Below are 17,805 nucleotides of genomic sequence, written 5' to 3' on the forward strand. Positions count from 1 at the left end.
TTTGGGTAGTGATGAGGGTAGGGGTATGGGGTAGCGATGGGGGGGTAGGGGTAGTGATGGGGGTATGGGATAGCGATGGGGGGGTAGGGGTCAGGGCATGGCACACACGCAGACCCTCTGGCACACCTGGTCGGTGAGGAAGGACGGTTTGTAGGCGCCCTCTGTGGGCGTGTTGCCCGTGCCGCGCAGCGACTTCATGTGCGACACGGCCATGCGCAGGATGGTCAGCTTGTCGGGCTTGCGCGCCAGCGCACTGCACGTGGGCACCATGTCGGACAGCTCCGTGATGTACGCCGTCATCTTGTTCCGCCGCCGCCGTTCGATCTCGCTGTGGTTCTCCCTGCGCACGGTCGCGGCCAGTAGGTTTTGACGACCATATCAGCGCGGAGTTTTTTTTTTTAGCACGTGCGAGGATTATTTTGCAGCTTGGCAGTCCGGTTCCGGCTCAGATTTCCACAAACGAATCAGAGGCCACCCAAAAACTAGCTGTTTCGGGGGAAGGATTTTCCTCAACAACTCAACTGCAGTAAGTTCCGCTATCACGCCGTGTGGATTTCATAACGCGAATTTGACAACGCGATGAATGTATTCGGGAACACATTTTTTTTAGAACGCGGAATGCGAACTGGACAGAACTAAGTCGCAGCGCGAGTAGGAATAGGCGGTTTGTACGGGTGCCTCGGCGTAGCGTCGCAAAAGGCATTGGGATGCTGCTGGATGCTTCTAGATGCTACCCCGCACGCCTCAAGACTTTGTTCAGCCTGCATACGCACCATACGTGTAATCGCAGACTGTGCTTCACCCTATACAGTAGACTCTCAATTATCCACGTGCGGTTTATCTGATTTGCGGATTAACCGCGCACCTTGATATTTTGACATAATTTAGTAACGTGTGGATTTTCCCTTAAACCCAAATTAATAATCTACAAACGGTTATACATTGTTATTCATGGAAATGTTTATTACAAGTCACATGCTTCAACTGAACAAATATGTGCCTCTGCATCTTCTGCGCGGGAGCAGGGAAGTGTTATCAGAGCACGTGCATCGATCGGTCGACCGTTAGCATTCGCTCTAAATCTAAAGAGTAACAATCGAAATCATCAGTTGTGCTTAATTTTGAGTGATTTATCGGATCATTTATTTTCGGATGATCCGCGATTTTGAATTATCCGCGGCCGTCCTCCCCGTCATTCGCACAGACAATCGAGAGGCTAATGTATTAAATGTTATTCATTATAACGCCATTTTTCCACAACGCGCTGTTCTTCGGGGAAGCAACTACCGTCGCCTTAGCAGGAGAACAGAGACTGGACACTTCAGGACGTGTGCACGCAGCTTCGAGCGCACCGGGTAGGATCGTTCCATCCGCAGGTGGTCGGCTTGGGGTGTCCGAAGATGGGAGCTGGCACTTTCACTGCGAGTTGGCTCCCCGTAGTTTTTTTTTTTTTAAACGGTGAGCACGGCACAGCGTCAACGCCCGTTTTAAATCGCGTAAAAGAGCGCAAACGGCCTGGAATGATGCATCCGATCTCGGACCTCGGAGGCCAAGGGGGATTATAACTCGTTTTAAACGTAGGCTTTCATGACTAAAATCATGATTCAGTTGTACTTTTATTTGGGGGGGGGGGGGGGGTTAGGTTGTGTGTAATTGTATCGTAGACCCTCCTCCACCTATATGTACTGTATGTCGAACTTCTTTCGCACCTTCTTGGTTTTTTCGGTAAAGTCACGTGCTGTTAAGAACTTCTATCGCACCGTATATGTAGCCAACCAAGCTGTCTGTATGTTGAACTTCTTTCACATTACGCAAGCCAATCGTGCTAATTGGAGGTGCGGGGGAAGGACAACAAACTAAAAAACACAAAAAGCAGTTCTAAAAAAATGAGTTTTCCATCGAGATGATGATTTAAACGTCCATAGCTCCCAGTGTCTTCCTACTATCAGAAGGAAGAGCGTTTCGGCCGGCCGCAGAAGCGCATCTTAAAGCGCAGCGCGATGCGGTGACCACCATCTTTGTCCGATGGCTGAGCTAAAAGCCACCGCCGCTGCTGCGAGCATAACCGAAAGGTCACTTATTATAAACATTTCCTGCTCTGGCCGCATGCACAGTGTTGCTGACAAACGTGCCGAGTTTCCTGTGTTACTCGTGCACCGCTGCCAATAGAGCAGCATCACCAAAACAATTTGTTTAAAAGGAGGAAGGCGGAATCTATGACGAGGGGCTGGAAGGGGGGAAGGGAGGGAAGGGGGGGGGTTATAGAAGTAGTGCGACAAGATAAGTTGACAGCTGAAGAAGGCAGGACACATTCAAGAGGCAAGAGGCTTTGGGGTGTGGGGGGGGGGGTCAACCCTCCATGAAGGGTTTGCACCAGAATCCTCTTGTCAAGACTGTCCGTGCAAATGCTATGCGAGTACAACAAAGGTTACGGAGCGCTGGCTCACTCACTCACTCAAAGTCAAAGATTCCCCGCATAGCCTGTAAACAGACTGTCGGGGCAAGTGCTGTTAGCGAGTAGCACCGATGCGGGAGCGGTAGCACAACACGGGGGGCGGTAGTACAGCGGTTAGAGCGCTGCGTTACGAACCCGGCGAACCCGAGTTCGATTCCCGCTCACGGCCACCACCAGTGACGATTATCTGAACCGGTCATGTGCCTGCCCTAGGTTGACCTCAGCCTCAAAAGAGTACCTGGTGTGGTGTGTGAACATCACCAATGGGGAGACAAAGGCAGTTGAGCGTGGTGCTGACGCACCCACCCCCTCGTGTGCCGTGCAAGCCATCATAGGTACTCGCTCACCTACCCACAAGGTTGCAGAGCTCACAAGAAAGGGTGAGTGGGCTACATTAGCGTATTGCAAATCTGCACAAGATGACCAGGGGCACTGGGTGAGAGGACTGGGACCATGGGCTCGCTACAATCACAGGGTGGCTCAAAACTCAGAGCTTCCAAGTCAGAATCCCACTGACGGATTACCGGGAGGGATACTGTTAGGTTTTTTCGGAAAAGTCACGTAGGTAAAAAAGAAAATTAATAAAAGTAATATAGCAATCGTGCTGTGACGCTTCCACCTGAAGACGGAAGCTTGTGTTGCCTCCGAAACGTCGTGATTTTTTATTTTACTTTTATTAATTAAAATTTTATTTTTTACCTACGTGACTTTACCGAAAAAACCTAAGAGTATGAATCCTTGCAGTCACGAAAGCTTCAAATCTAGAATTACCGGGAGGGAACAATAAACAAAAGACTACCTGGCGTTCGCTAGTAATTACGCACCTTGCCATCCTCTCCTTGTCGCCAGAATTCTGGTCATCCTCAGACCTGCGGCACAACCAATTAAATGTTTTTTTTTTATTAATTAAACTGCGAGAAAATCTCTCCCTCTTCTGGTAGCATCGCGTTTCCCCCCACCACGCGTGGTGCGCACCAAGGAATAAATGGTGCCGAATTTTGGCTGGCTAGGCAAGTGCTGGTTTCAGTAAATTAACGGGCGCTTGATTGAGCGAGGGTCGCGTTGTGGGCATGCTTAAGGGGATGTCACGGTTGAACCCGCTACACCTAACGCAACGCCCTCCTGCCATCTCCATATATATATATCTTTTTTTTTTATTCAGCACGGATAAACACACACGGAGGACGACTTACCGCTCCTCACCGTTGGACGATTTTACAAACCGTCACGCGACGCAGGACATGACGATTTGGTCACGGGCCGTGTGCTTGTCCCCCCCCCCTCCCCCCGCAGGTCGGCGTAAAAAAAAAAAAACTCTCCCTTACATGCGTGTGAAATATATTCTTAGGTTTTTTCGGTAAAGTCACGTAGGTAAAAAAATGTTAATTAATAAAAGTTAAATAAAATAAAAAAAATACAAAATCACGACGTTTCGGAAGCAACACAAGCCTCCGTGTTGCTTCCGAAACGTCGTGATTTTTTATTTTGTTTTATTTTATTTTTATTAATTTAAATTTTTTACCTACGTGACTTTACCGAAAAAACCTAAAAATATGAATCCTTGCAGTCACGAAAGCTTCAAATCTAGAATTAATGCGTGTGAAAGTCGACGTACGTCACGGTTGCCTTATGCCACGTGCGAGGCCTCGATCCTAACCGTCGCTAGATAAACGCAATGCCGCTACTGTTGCTGCTGTTGTCACTGTTAGAGAGCGACAGTTGGGGGGGGGGGTGGGGAGGACGGAGTTTTCTGGAGGAAAAGGAGGACTTCACAACAGACGACTGGAAAAGAGCAGCAAGAGAGAGAGAGGGAGGAAGCCTCGTCGGACTGACAACAACGCACACCCTCACCTGGCGTACTTGCTCGTGCCGGGGCCGTCGTCATCGTCGTCATCGTCAAACTCCGACCTGCGACGGATTAAGGGGGGGGGGGGGGGAAGAGGGGGGAGGGGCACAACGTCAAAAGCAGACCCCCGATGACTGGAAACACTGCCGTCTATTGAGTCTACATTTCTTGTCAATAAACAAAAACTAAACGTTTCGATTTAAAGCTTTCGTGACTGCAGGGATTTATCTTCTTGGTTCTTTCGGTAAAGTCACGTAGAAGGGAAATAATAAAATAATAAAAATAAAACAAAATAAAATACAATACTCACGACGTTTCGGCCACAACGCAAGCAGCCGTCCTCAGGTGAAGAACAGGGCTGTTGGAAAGACGCTGTTTAATTTTTATTATTTTATTTTTTTAATGTATACTTTACAGAAAGAACCATGAAGAAGAAAAAACTAAACGATTTAAATTTTACCACCGAGCTAACGTAGCTCTTTTTCAGAAGAGCCCTGGCCACAAATGATAGCTCAACCAAGTGGTTTATGACGTGGACGATGATGTATGCATGCAGGTTGTGGCCGCTTGCTTTGAACCATTAGCAAAGTGTATCGTGAAAATCCTCTACCGTTCATTGTTGGCGTGTGTGCGGGTGAATATAGATGTGCTCGTAGTCCGGTGTTATAACTTATTTCCGTCCTGTAACTTCTTTGTGTAACAGAAGCGGAGGTGGGTAGCCGATGTCCCGGTTGTAAACATTGCGGAAGACGAGGCAATGCTGTGCAGCAATGGAAGTTAACTATAAACTATTTATATTTTATTTTACCAGGTAAGCCCCACTGAGCTGTAGAGCTCTTCTTCAGAAGCGACCTGGCCACAAACAATAGCCAAATACTCTAAATCGATGTTTGTAAATGTGAAGCAAAAAACCGGAGAACCTGGCAAAAAATCGATCTGACCACAGGGAGAGAGACATGTAAACTCCAAATATACAGGCATTACGGGTTGGATCGAACCCACAATTTCCTGTATACCAGGCGAGGTAGTTAACATCTCGCCGTGGCGCCCTTTAATACGCGAGGGGAAACGAGTGCGTCGTAATCCAGCGAAGACGGTAAACGGGGGTGACAAAAAACGTCAAGAGATTATAGTACAGCCATTGCTTGTTGTACGTTACGATAAATTCGCAATAATTGAATTTCTAAATAAAAAAAAAATTTGGGGGGGGAGAAATCTAACAATGCACGGTCTGTAATTTGTCCTAGAGTGCATTTCACGACAGTTCCTAGTAAGTACTGTAGAGTATTAATATTTCGTGACTTATTTAAAGTGTTATTATTATTGATATTTTCCATCAAACGTGTGCTTAATAAAATTGTTTGCTGCTTTCTTAAATTTATTATTAATACGTCTTGGAGCGGAAAGTTTTCTCGTGGGAAAGCTTCTCCAATTTACCTAACGGAAGTCAACGCTAAACCAAGGGCTCGATCTTGACGGAACTTCGCTTCGCGGGGCAAACGTTTCACGATCGTGACCCGTCAGCGAATTTCAAAAGGTGATGCCCGGTTAACGACGACGCGTCGAGACGACGGCATGGACGTGACGGCACGGCGGTTGAATGTGCGGTGCGCGGTGGTTCACCCGGTGCGTTTCTTCGCGCCGAGGCCCGCCGGGGTGCCGGAGGCCGACTGCGGGAGGGCGAGGGCGTGGGGGTGGCCGCTCATGGGGCCCTGTCCTGGCAGGGACAGGGCACCTGCCGTTCCCGAGAGCAGGCTCCCTTCGGCCGGCATCTCACCCCCTGCAGCGAGACAAAAAGATCCCCCCCACCCCGTGAGAACTTTTTCACGACAGACTTTTGGGGCAAGTGCTTGTTAGGAGAAGCCTGGTAGGGGAGTGGTTCAGATAATCGTCACCGGTGTTGGTGTGAGCGGCAAATCAAAATAGGGGTCACCGGGTTAGTAGGATGGCAGACAAGACAAAGATCCCCTGTGTAGCCTGAACAGGCTGTTGGGGCAAGTGCTGTTCGCAAGCACCTATGAAGGCCGGGATGGCACACGAGGGGGTGGGTGGCCAACACCACGCTCGATTGCCTTTGTCTCCCCAGTCACCAGGTACTCAATTGAGGCTGAATTGAGCATGGGGAGACCCAGGACCGGTTCAAATAATCGTCACTGGTGTTGGCCGTGAGTGGGAATCGAACTCGCATCGAGACCCACAGACTCACATAGGAAACCTATAGACTTACATAGACATTCATAGACTCGCAACGAAACCAACACTCTCAGTGACCAACAGACGCTCAGATCCATAGCCTCACAGATATCCACACTCTATATATATTGAGTTACGATTAAACTGGTTTCTCAAGTGATCTGCACCCACAAAAAATACTGGTTCTGTGCTTAGTTTGGTTAAATTCCATCTCTAAAAAAACAAAGTATTGGGTTGATTGCCATGCCCCAAACATTACGTAAATGATGTGCCAACATTAACTTTCATGGGACAGTGCTGCCCCCTATTGCGTGGACCAGAGGTCACTTGGAAGAGATCTCAAGAGGTAGCTCTGTGGTATCCGCATCTGTGGGGAGCAATTGTCTATAACATGAAGGCTCACATGACTGTGAATGAATACCAACCCCTTTCTCATTCCGACGACGTACGTGTACATCATTGGAATGGAACCGCAAGTAAAAAGCGATGCGGGAGAGCGTGTGGCACAGTTTGGTACCAGCTATCGTAGAGTGGCGGCGGTCGTGGTGTCGCTGCAGTTCTCTGCTGTGAATAACGTCTTAACAAACCAGCGGCGTTACTAAGCCTCTCTAAATAAAATAAACGTTGAGCCGCTTGCTCGTTCCGAGATTCGGCGGTGAACGGGAACACTCATCCACCCTGCAACTTGCAGACCGTCTCGGGAACGGGGCTAAGTCGCGTATGACGCGACGCCACCGGGCGCAAATTGGCAAACGATTGGGGGAACAATTCAGAAAAGGTGTCATTTTGCTTGAGCCATTACATTGGAAGGAGGAAGAGGCAGCAACCCCAGTGAGGCTTAACCAGTTGACGGAACAAAACACACACACACGGAAGTGAATCGTGTACACGGAATGGACAAATCAAGCCTGCAAACATGACTGGGAGGGTTTCAGGGTTCGGGTTACAGGATAAACAAGTTCGGGGGGCCTGTGTTTAGACAGAGCTATTATTCAGTCGTCTAGCTCGGGGACATTCATCGCTGGCACCGCACGAAGAAGCTTGAGCTCGCAAGGTAACAGCCAGGCTTTGCCTTATCACAGCATTGACGCCTGGCCGCGTGTTAGAATTGTATGAAGGACAAGGTCGGGTCAAGAGGCCATCACAAACAATGCTCTACAGACGCTACCACACCCAGAAAATGCTTGTTTCTTTCTGCCACATCGCACAACTCTTGCACAGTCGATAACAAACTAAACAATTTTTTTGATTTTACTCGGTAAGGCCCACCGAGCTATACGGCTCTTTTTCAGAAGCGACCTGGGCCGCAAATGATAGCTCAACGAAGTGGCTTATCTCCGGATTAATTTACAGCAGCCAAATACTCTAAACGCACGTTGATTCTGAATGTGGAGGTAACAAAACCGGAGGACCCGAAGAAAAATCCACGCAAACACAGGGAGAACATGCAGACTCCAAAATATACAGGCATCGTCAGGGTTGGGATCGAACGCACGACCTCCTGCATATCAGGCGAGGGAGTTAACATCTCCTAGCCACCGCAGCGGGGGAAGGACAACAATGACTGATACGGTGCGGCAAAGCACTTCATCCAGATATTGATTGACAAAAGGCCGTTAATGAGTTTCGTTCATTATAACCATATGATGGATGCTCGTTATCAAGTGCTTTGGAGGAACAAAACAATTGTAAACTCTCAAACCCACTGGCAGAGGTCGCAATCGGGTACCCGATACCCGTAACTTACCCGATACCCGGCTACCCGTACCCGGCCGGGTACGGGTACCCGTTTGCGACCCTGGTGCGGCCGGGTACGGGTAAGGAATCAAAACCCGTTTGCGACCTCTGCCCACTGGGGCTGTGAGGTGGCCAAGAGATGGAAGTACAGAAACTGTGCCTATAAATCCGTGCGTGGAGACATTCCCTACACGTATTTGCTCTCACTTGGGTATGCAGGCCCTTCCTGAAGGAGGGTCTTGAGACCCAACGAGGCTCATCTAAGATGAATAAACAACTTAATTTCTTCCGAATAAACTGCAGACACACGAGGCTTCAAAAACGTCAGGACTTGGCGGAATTATGCAACGCACTGAAATCCGTTGCACAATCGATTGCAACTTTGGCATGCATAGCCGGCAGCAATTACCCGGCACCGATGTTGAACGCGAGAAAATATTTTGCCCAGCTTATTTTCAGTACCATGTAAAAACTTCCTGCTTTCAGCAAGGAGCAATGTGAGTGGTTGCGATGCACTTCAATATCTCTCTTCCTGAAGCCACACGTTGATTTTATTTCATGGTTCAGCACAATTGGTTTAAAGGGGGGAGTTGGTGGCAAACCTTGCTGATGAGACTTGGTGGAAGCATAACCAATTCCTCTGTGGGTTGTCGCATTTCATAATAAAATAAAATCAAACGCTAAAAAAAAAATACATCTCAAGCAGCCTGTTCTAATCATCTCCATCTGCGGCCCTTAGCCAGGAGTCAAAATTCCCCACAATATTGCCATGACGTCAGCGTGTTTCTCAGCAACACAGCCACTTTTGGGCTTCTCAAAAATGTAGTGCTCAGAAAATTATTAACCTCAAAAGGATGTTGACATCATCATCATCACGATCCATGGGCAGATAGCCTGTACTGGTGTCCACTGCACATTTCATCATTTGATTCCACTTTCCTCTTGTTTTGTGCCAATATGGCTCAAGTAGTCGTGCCACATCTTTCCGGCACGTGATCTCTCACGTCGTCAAGATGTTGACAGGATGAACTAAATCCAAACTAGTTTGGCACCGCGATTAGGCGCGGTTGGCTAAATACGGTGCGAAAGAAGTTCAGCGTACATGCACAATACAATTTGAAGATGTGTGTAACCAATAGTATAACTATGAAGCGGCCTTTTTACACGCTTTCTATTAACTCACTCTGTCTGTTGTTGTTGTATCCTCAAATATTGCAACTAAATTTTAACCAACTTCCCAATGTGGTATCGACTGCAAACTTGGTATACTTATGTCATACTGATGACAATACCATATTCTATCATAAAAAATATATATTTTTAAACAATCTTTTTACACGCTTTCTATTGACTCACTCTGTCTGTTGTTGTTGTTGTATCCTCAAATCTTGTAACTCAATTTTAACCCACTTCCCAATGTGGTATCGACTGCAAACTTGGTATACTTACGTCATACTGATGACAATACTGTATTCTTTCATAAAAAATGTATATATATATTTTAAACAATCTTTTTTATATGTTATGTTTTGGCTTGGGTCTAATTTTCCACGGTCAACTGACGTTGGCTGTAAATCACCACGGACCCTTACGTTGTGGCAAGCTTCGGGGCCACTTCCTGGAGTCGTGGAGTTATTCCATTACTAGTAGGGTACATTTCATTAAAGCGTGTTTAAAAAAAAAGTTTTAAAAAAAATATTACTTATTTTATTACTGGGGTGTAGTACCCCAAACGAGTAGGACTGTGATTCAGAGACAACTAATCAATCCACCTTCCTTGAGGACAGACAAACTCTCGTAATATAAAAGCGGCGTCGGAAGTGTTCTCGGACTTACTTGCTTTTTCATCCACGCTGGGATGGTGGTGGTGGTGCGTTGTATGTATGTTGAACTACTTTCGCATCGTAACATATCCGTGGTAACGTAGCCAACCGTGCCAATGGGAGGCGCGTTCAGTTTCGCGCACCGCACGTGTGAAACCAGTCACTCATTCCCCAAGCAAATCCATAGTTTCTACAACTGCAGACGATCACCTTCAACATGACGCCACGTGCGTTATTTAAAGGGCGATGACATTTTTTACTCTTCTTGAGGTTGTCCGATTTGCGGAACCTGCCCAAAGAGAGCCGTAGTAATAATAATACCTCTTCTTGGTTCTTTCGGTAAAGTCACGTAGAAGGGAAAAAAAACATAATAAAATAATTCTCACGACATTTCGGCCACAATGCAAGCAGCCGTCCTCAGGTGAAGACCAGGTCTGTCGGGGAGACAGCGTCTGAATGAGAGCGTCTGAATGAGACGCTGTCTCCCCGACAGACCTGGTCTTCACCTGAGGATGGCTGCTTGCGTTGTGGCCGAAACGTCGTGAGAATTATTTTATTATGTTTTATTTTCATTATTTTTTTATTATTTCCCTTCTACGTGACTTTACCGAAAGAACCAAGAAGATGAATCACTGCAGTCACGAAAGCTTTAAATCGAAAAATAATGATACCCTTTAATCCAGGAAAGACTCAAAATGTCAATCGACGTTTTCTTTGTTAAACTCAATGGAGAAACATTCACCTGCAAGGGTTGGGGGTGTGAGAACAGGTGGACGGAATACATTGCGTTCCCTCTGGCTCATGAATCAAACCCCCGTCATCGTCGTCCAGGAGTTTGTTTGAACCCAAAAATCAAGATTCCCTTCTCTTCTCCGCCGCCTGTAGCCGTTCCTTGCTTCCACTAACCCCACCTGTTCAATTCTCACCATACCCTGCTATTTACAACCGCATACATGACATGTGCCCGCAAGCTGTAGTTTATTTATCTCATCCATGCATTCATTGTTCTTCTTTAAACATCAGTGTAAGCACCTGCCCATCTTTGCCTTTGTTTGGCAGAAATGTAAAAAAAGAGGCGAGCAACGAGGCGATTTTCTTACTCCATCGAGCGATGGGCTGGCGAGCGGTGGCCAAATGAGGGTACGCGTCCTAGAGAGGACGTCCATTACTCCGAGCATGCATCGACGTTGCGTTGCACTCTTTTCAACTTTCGCTTCCATTTCTCTTCCAGCAACGGCCACGTTTTTTTGTTTGTTTAAATCCACGCCATAAAATCGATGAGGCACACAGTGAAGCATCCATCCCATACCTGTCCCTCGACATAAGAAATAAAAGTATATTTTCTTCAACACATTCCATCAGCCACACGGGCTTTTTGGGAGTGCACAATTTCAGTAGCATTGGTTTAACACAAGCAAGTTCTGTACTGGTTTCAACATTCAGTTTATCATCAGCAGACTTATGGCTTGCTTGAACCAATGCTGGGGAACTGTCAGATGTTCCTAGGTAAATAACCTTAGCACACTGTGGTTTGTATTTTCTTCAGAATATATTTGATGACATTCACCCTCACCATGTCCTATGCCTTAGATATGGCTCCAAGTTTGATCCAAAACGAATTACTACGTAAAATTAAGCAATAATTCGCGTGGTATTATTTTTGCATATGTTGTGGCAAGTTTCAACCCATGCGTATAAAAACACATTAATTGGCTGAAAACATCTGACTATATAGAGGACTGCAGAGCTTTGAGATCTTGCAATGGAAGGCGTGTTTCGTACCAGCCGCCAACCAACTTGTCTGGTTCCTCAGCGACGGAAAGACACAACGTACATGAACGCCGCTTTACGATACGCAACATGATTAATATTACATATGTAATATTCGCATGTAATATGCATGGACGTTAAACAATCTGTTCTTGTACACGTGATTTTACGCGTGCGTCGTGAGCATATGAATCTACTTTAATTGGCGAATGCTTTACATAACCTGCGAGCTGATGTTTTACTTAACTGACAAGAGGACGTAGCGAGGTTGAAACTCATTCAACAGCTCATTAAAGAAACACAAGCCACATATTGCACTGCACCATAACTTCTAAAACTCCGACGGAGCCTATTAAAAACGGCCGACGTGACACATAAAAGGCACGATGCGTGTGCGTATATACAAAGCGCGAGCGTGGATAATAATGCCATCAGCGACCGACAACCAACTACTTGGACAGGACGAACGGTGGCAGGTGCAAGAGGCAGGGATATCACCTTTAATCAGCCTTTATCTACCCAGACACCCCTTGCCTTGGGGCAACAAAGGTAGGCGATGCAACTGGATGACATGCTCGAGACTGCCATTGCTTGGCAATGCAGTGTGTTGAGAGCGGTGCACAAAGCACAAATGCAACAACAACAAAAACACACAAACAACCCTTGTCAAAAAACACACGTGGCCTTAACGAGAACAAGTGTGTCTAATAGGCAACGTTTCAGGCAATGGACCTTTTTCACAGCGCATGCAGACAGAGAGAGAGAGGCCAGGGATGAAGAGTGGCCTAAATGTGCCGTGAAAGGCCATTGCCTAAAACGTTGCCTATTACGCGGGCAGTCCCCCCCGACTTACAGACGCGTTGCGTTCCTGGGGGCCAGTTTTGTAAGTCGAGCGGTTTTTTGTTTGTTGCGGTTGCACCCGATTCAAGAGCCGAATGGCTCACAGGGCTATACCTAATAAATGAACTTGAACTTGATTTAAAAAAAACGTTCTTCTTCGGGCACACGACTACATTGCATTTCAATATCGTCTTTACAATGATTAACTTCCACCAGCCTGCTCTTACCCACCCCTTCCTTTATCTAATCACTTTGATTCTGGTGTGCCTTCAATAACAGCTTTAGATAATATACGCTGCCAAGCTTAGCAGTGTTCATTAGGACGCTGTCTTTCCGACAGCTCTGTTCTTCACCTAAGGACGGCTGCTTGCGTTGTGGCCGAAACGTCGTGAGAATTTTTATTATGTTTTATTTTTGTTTTATTTTATTTGCATTATTTCCCTTCTACGTGACTTTACCGAAAGAACCAAGAATATGAATCCCTGCAGAAAGCTTTAAATCGAAATTGTGTTCATACTTTTTGATTTGCTTTCTCAATCGTGTGCCTCCATCGTATGTCAAGTTGTTGAGTGAACTTGCTAATGTGCATGACTTTTGGTTTGTATGCTCCATGAACCCTACGTTGTTTTACGTTGTGCGACTAAAAAAAAGAAAACATCCTGGACAGCGCTCGCCTCCACATTCCTATGGCTGGACTCGGTAACGTAACGATTACACTCGCAATTAGAATAGCAGTGTGCGAGTTGAGCTCTCTGTCATAAAGAGTACTCGGCCAGACTTTACAGATTGTATATATGGGTCACATTAGCCGATGTCGCGTAAACGTGTGTCATTAAACCCGCCACCCACCCGACACGGCCAATTAGCAACAAAAACGTGCCAATTCGTTACTAGTACAGCACACACACACACCGGTTGTGTGTTGGAGAGTTAAACCCCAACTACAACGTTTAGCATTCGAGTACCGTGACATTTCGCCGGTAATTACAACGACAGCAGCAGCAGCAGCAGCCAGCATCATCAGGCGCCAGCCAGAGCGTTGTGGAGAAACCCTTCCCCTCCTGTTTCGGTCTTAAACAGTAAACAGCGCGAGTGGGGATGAATGTGAAGTCGTCACTTGTTAGACAATCTGGCACCAACAATTATCTGTGTCGGGTGGTGGCGGGTTTAACGACAACATTTGTATTTACGCGATCTAACCCAAGACCACCTCCACTGTGGATATTGGTGGCGAATGCCCTACTACGACTACGTGTTGAACGGATTGACGGAGCATTGTCGTAAATTCCACATTCTGATGGCGGGGCTCATCCAACCTGTATTACACAACCGCTGCTTACGATGACTGTGGCCGCCTTAGACCAAATCGTCCGGAATGACCTCCAACCAAGCGAGATATCGGGAGTTCAGCCGAGTCGAGTCTGGTATCTGCTCGGACTGCAAGACTACGTTGCTTTAACAAAACATCTATTGTTGTACAGTAACTTACATGTCCCCACGTGTGTGTGTACATGTGCTCGGCGCCTCTGTGGAGGAGGCTCGTGAAGGACGCTACTGGGCAGTTGGAGACAGTCGCCCTCCAATAACAACGGAGGGCGGAGGAGCGACGCTCACAACAACGAGCGGAGCGCCGGGTGGATAAAGCACAGGAAGTTGGCACAGTAGGGGGCACAGGTGGTGCATCAGCCAGTCATCTTGGTCATCTCGGTCAGTCGACCCGTGGCACCTGCTGGGTCTGCCCCGTGACCTCCTGCCAGCGGGCGTTCGACACTTCACGTGGCCTCAAGGTGCACTTGGCCTGGCACTAGCGTCGTGGTGACGTCGCCGCCACTTAGTGGCGAATGGCGGTTGTTGTTGGCGCCTTCACCATCCCGCATTGACCGGCGTGGTGAAGTATGGTCAAACAACCTCACCACTGCACACCCCTCCCCCCCTCCTCGCCGCGGTGTATGGGAGAGGGAGACGCACATTCAGCAGTGGACAAGCAACAGCCGGGCTTGGACACACGACCAGAGCGCCGTACGGATGGGTGTGAGACGGCGATTGGTGCGTTTGGTACGCGTCGCCAACACCAACTTACACCACCACCACCAGCGACTCCAACCGACCGGGCTGTTGACATGCCCAAGGGGCAAAACAACAACAGCAAAAGTTCCCGAACAACAACAATCGATTAGCGAAACTAAAGTTTAAAACTCAAAACTCAACAGGGTGGGGTGGGGTGGGTGCGGTCAAATATGGGTGACAGACGCCACGGCGCAACCCCTCTCTCAGCTCACCACAACAACCAACAACAACGATTGTGATAGTTGTGGTGGGGAGTACACATCAGCACTAGGGGGGGGGGGCAGGTGGGGAGACAAAGGCGGCCGGGCGTGGTTCCGTACCACCCCCGCCCCCCCAAACCCCGCGACATCTCGACACGCAGAGCAAACAAGTGGCCACAACTTCACCTGCACCCTGGGCTTGTTGTTGCTGCTGTTGTTGTTGCTGCTGTTGTTGTTGTTGTGGCGGCGGCCTGGCGTTCATATCGCGGCCGGTTCCAAGGCCGGGGCCGAGAGCATCCGTCTCTGAACCTCCTCGTCGTCGTCGTCGACTGTTGGAGGGAGGGTGATGATGATGAGAGATAGGTGTGTGTGTGTAGAACAAGACAACGACGGCGGTGTAAAGGTAGAGCGAGTTCGATGTATGAGGGAGGAGGTTTCGAAGTCGGCCCTGGGCCTTCGTGAGCGATCACAAATCCTAGATCAGCCTGGGAGGCGGCCCCTCCCCTCCCATCCCCCCTTCAAAATGGAGGCCGCGTGCGAGGGAGCGCGGCCTCGCGATTGAGCGGCGCGAGCGGAGGGGCCGCGGCGATTTGCGACGAATTTTTTCTGCTGCCGCTGCTGCTGTTCGCTTTTTTTGATCCGTTGAGGACTTCACCTGTGGCTCCTCCCCCTCCCCCGTGAGCCCTCCCCCCGTCCCCTGTGGCTCCTCCCCCTCCCCCGTGAGCCCTCCCCCCGTCCCCTGTGGCTCCTCCCCCTCCCCCGCGGCCCCTCCCCCCGTCCCCTGTGGCTCCTCCCCCGTGGCTCCTCCCCCTCCCCCGTGGCTCCTACCCCTCCCCCGCGGCCCCTCCCCCCGTCCCCTGTGGCTCCTCCCCTTCCCCCGCGGCCCCTCCCCCCGTCCCCTGTGGCTCCTCCCCCTCCCCCGCGCCCCCTCCCCCCGTCCCCTGTGGCTCCTCCCCCTCCCCCGTGGCTCCTCCCCCTCCCCCGTGGCTCCTCCCCCTCCCCCGTGGCTCCTCCCCCATGGCTCCTCCCTCGTGGCTCCTCCCCCGTCCCCTGTGGCTCCTCCCCCTCCCAATGGCTCCTCCCCTGTGGCTCCTCCCCCGCGGCCCCTCCCCCCCCGTCCCCTGTGGCTCCTCCCCCCTCCCCCGCGTCGCCCCTCCCCCCGTCCCCTGTGGCTCCAGTTGTAGCGAATATTTTCATGGAAAATTTTGAGACGGACACCATCCAGGCATCCCGTCCTTGTGGAAGAGGTTTGTCATCTGGGCACATGGCCGACCGGCTCTGAACCAATTCCTCAACCACAGCAATTCCATACACCCAGCCATCAAATTCAGCATGGAGGTAGAAAAGGATGGCATGCTACCCTTCTTGGATGTCCTAATCAAAAAGAGACCAGATGGCTCAATGACATCTCTCCACCGCAAGGAGCAGTCCATAAATGACGTCACGCCGCGATTTTAGAGGATTTTTGACCCCCCCACCCCTCGTCACACGGCGTCACAAAAAGTCAGACCCCCCCTCAAATATGACGTCACAAAGCTCTGCCCCCCCCCACCCCCCAAAAATAAATAAAACATGCTTCAAATCGCTTTAAACTATTGTCATTGTAGTGCGTATTCAATGTGGCGCTGCACTCTGATGTTGTAGGAGACAACATTTATTAAAAAGTCTATTTAATTAAGTAGAACGTGTTGTCACACATCATCACAAATGTCTGACCCCCCCCCCCCTAGGTGCGTGACGTCATTTATGGACGGCCCCCAACGCGCACACACAGATGCAGCCAGAACCCATCAATACACTCACCGATCAAAGCGAAACACGAAAAAAAAACATTCTCCCGCGATCAATGTATTTATTTCTTAATTTATTATTCCTCGACACGACCTAATTTTCGCGAGTGTTAACGTTAACTGGATGCGACTTGATGATGCGGCCAGTGGTCCGGGTAATGAATGGGCGTCGAGTTTGATTTAAAGGAACCCCCCCCCCCCTGAATTCCGTCCTCTCATTACAATTGAGAGCAAATTGATTTTGAGAATGAAGCCGTTTGCGGGCGTGTGCTTTGATGGAAAAACTGCTGCTGGCGATTGCAAAGGGGACCTTTTTTGTGTGTGTTTTGTTTGTGTGTGTTTTGTTTGTGTGTGTGGCCGAAGCTTCGTCTTATCTCTTAAAGTAATTTATATAGCGCCTTATCCAAGGCGCTTTACACGGAATTAAAGTGTGTATTGAGTGTGATGGTGGAGATGAGGCGAATTGAACAGATGATGAGAGGAAGCAATGGGGGGGAAATCTGCGGTGCGTGAGTTCGGTGAAAGCGAAATTGATGTCAGAAAATGATGAATGGATCGAATGAATGGGGTGAATGAGTGATATCCATATGATGATAATTATTATTATTCTAACATTAAATGATGATGGATGGATTGAATGAATGGGGTGAATTAATGATAACCATATGATGATAATGATTATTATTCTAACATTAAATGATGATGGATGGATTGAATGAATGGGGTGAATGAGTGATAGCCGTATAATGCGAAAATATACAGCAGCAGGCGTCAAGGTCGGGATCGAACCCACGACCTCCTGTGTACCAGGCGAGGTTGTTAACATCTCCTAGCCACCGTGATGATGAGAGAGAGAGACACGCAAACTCCAAATGCACAGCAGGCGTCAAGGTCGGGATCAAACCCACGACCTCCTGTGTACCAAGCGAGGTAGTTAACATCTCCTAGCCACTGTGGTATGCAAGATGCCACCGTGGGCTCCCCCTTACCATACGTTATTGTGGTGAACATGCAAACGTGCTCTGATAATAAACCTGACTTGGAGCTTTCGTGGCTGCAGGAATTAATTTTCGTTTCTTTCGGT

At 48.6% G+C, this 17,805-nt stretch overlaps 1 protein-coding gene across 5 annotated transcripts in view; it reads right to left on the reverse strand.

Annotated features, from left to right (window-relative positions):
* LOC144736129 (aryl hydrocarbon receptor nuclear translocator 2-like) overlaps positions 1–15,556 on the reverse strand; it is a 32,972-nt gene extending 17,416 nt beyond the window's left edge. For 4 of the 5 annotated variants that reach the window (XM_078618685.1, XM_078618683.1, XM_078618688.1 and 1 more), the window contains exons 1-4: positions 15,118–15,556; positions 5,925–6,081; positions 4,307–4,363; positions 127–340 (exon numbers count right to left, since the gene is read on the reverse strand). In XM_078618685.1, the coding sequence (XP_078474811.1) occupies positions 127–340; positions 4,307–4,363; positions 5,925–6,081; positions 15,118–15,193 (504 nt within the window). In that variant the 5' untranslated portion in view covers positions 15,194–15,556. The remainder of the gene's footprint in view (positions 1–126; positions 341–4,306; positions 4,364–5,924; positions 6,082–15,117) is intronic. The other variant, XM_078618684.1, reaches the window with a different exon arrangement.
* Between the last annotated feature and the right edge of the window lie 2,249 nt (positions 15,557–17,805).

The sequence above is a fragment of the Lampetra planeri genome, chromosome 59, assembly GCF_965212315.1.
Source record: "Lampetra planeri chromosome 59, kcLamPlan1.2.h2, whole genome shotgun sequence".
NCBI classification, from domain to species: Eukaryota; Metazoa; Chordata; class Hyperoartia; order Petromyzontiformes; family Petromyzontidae; genus Lampetra; species Lampetra planeri.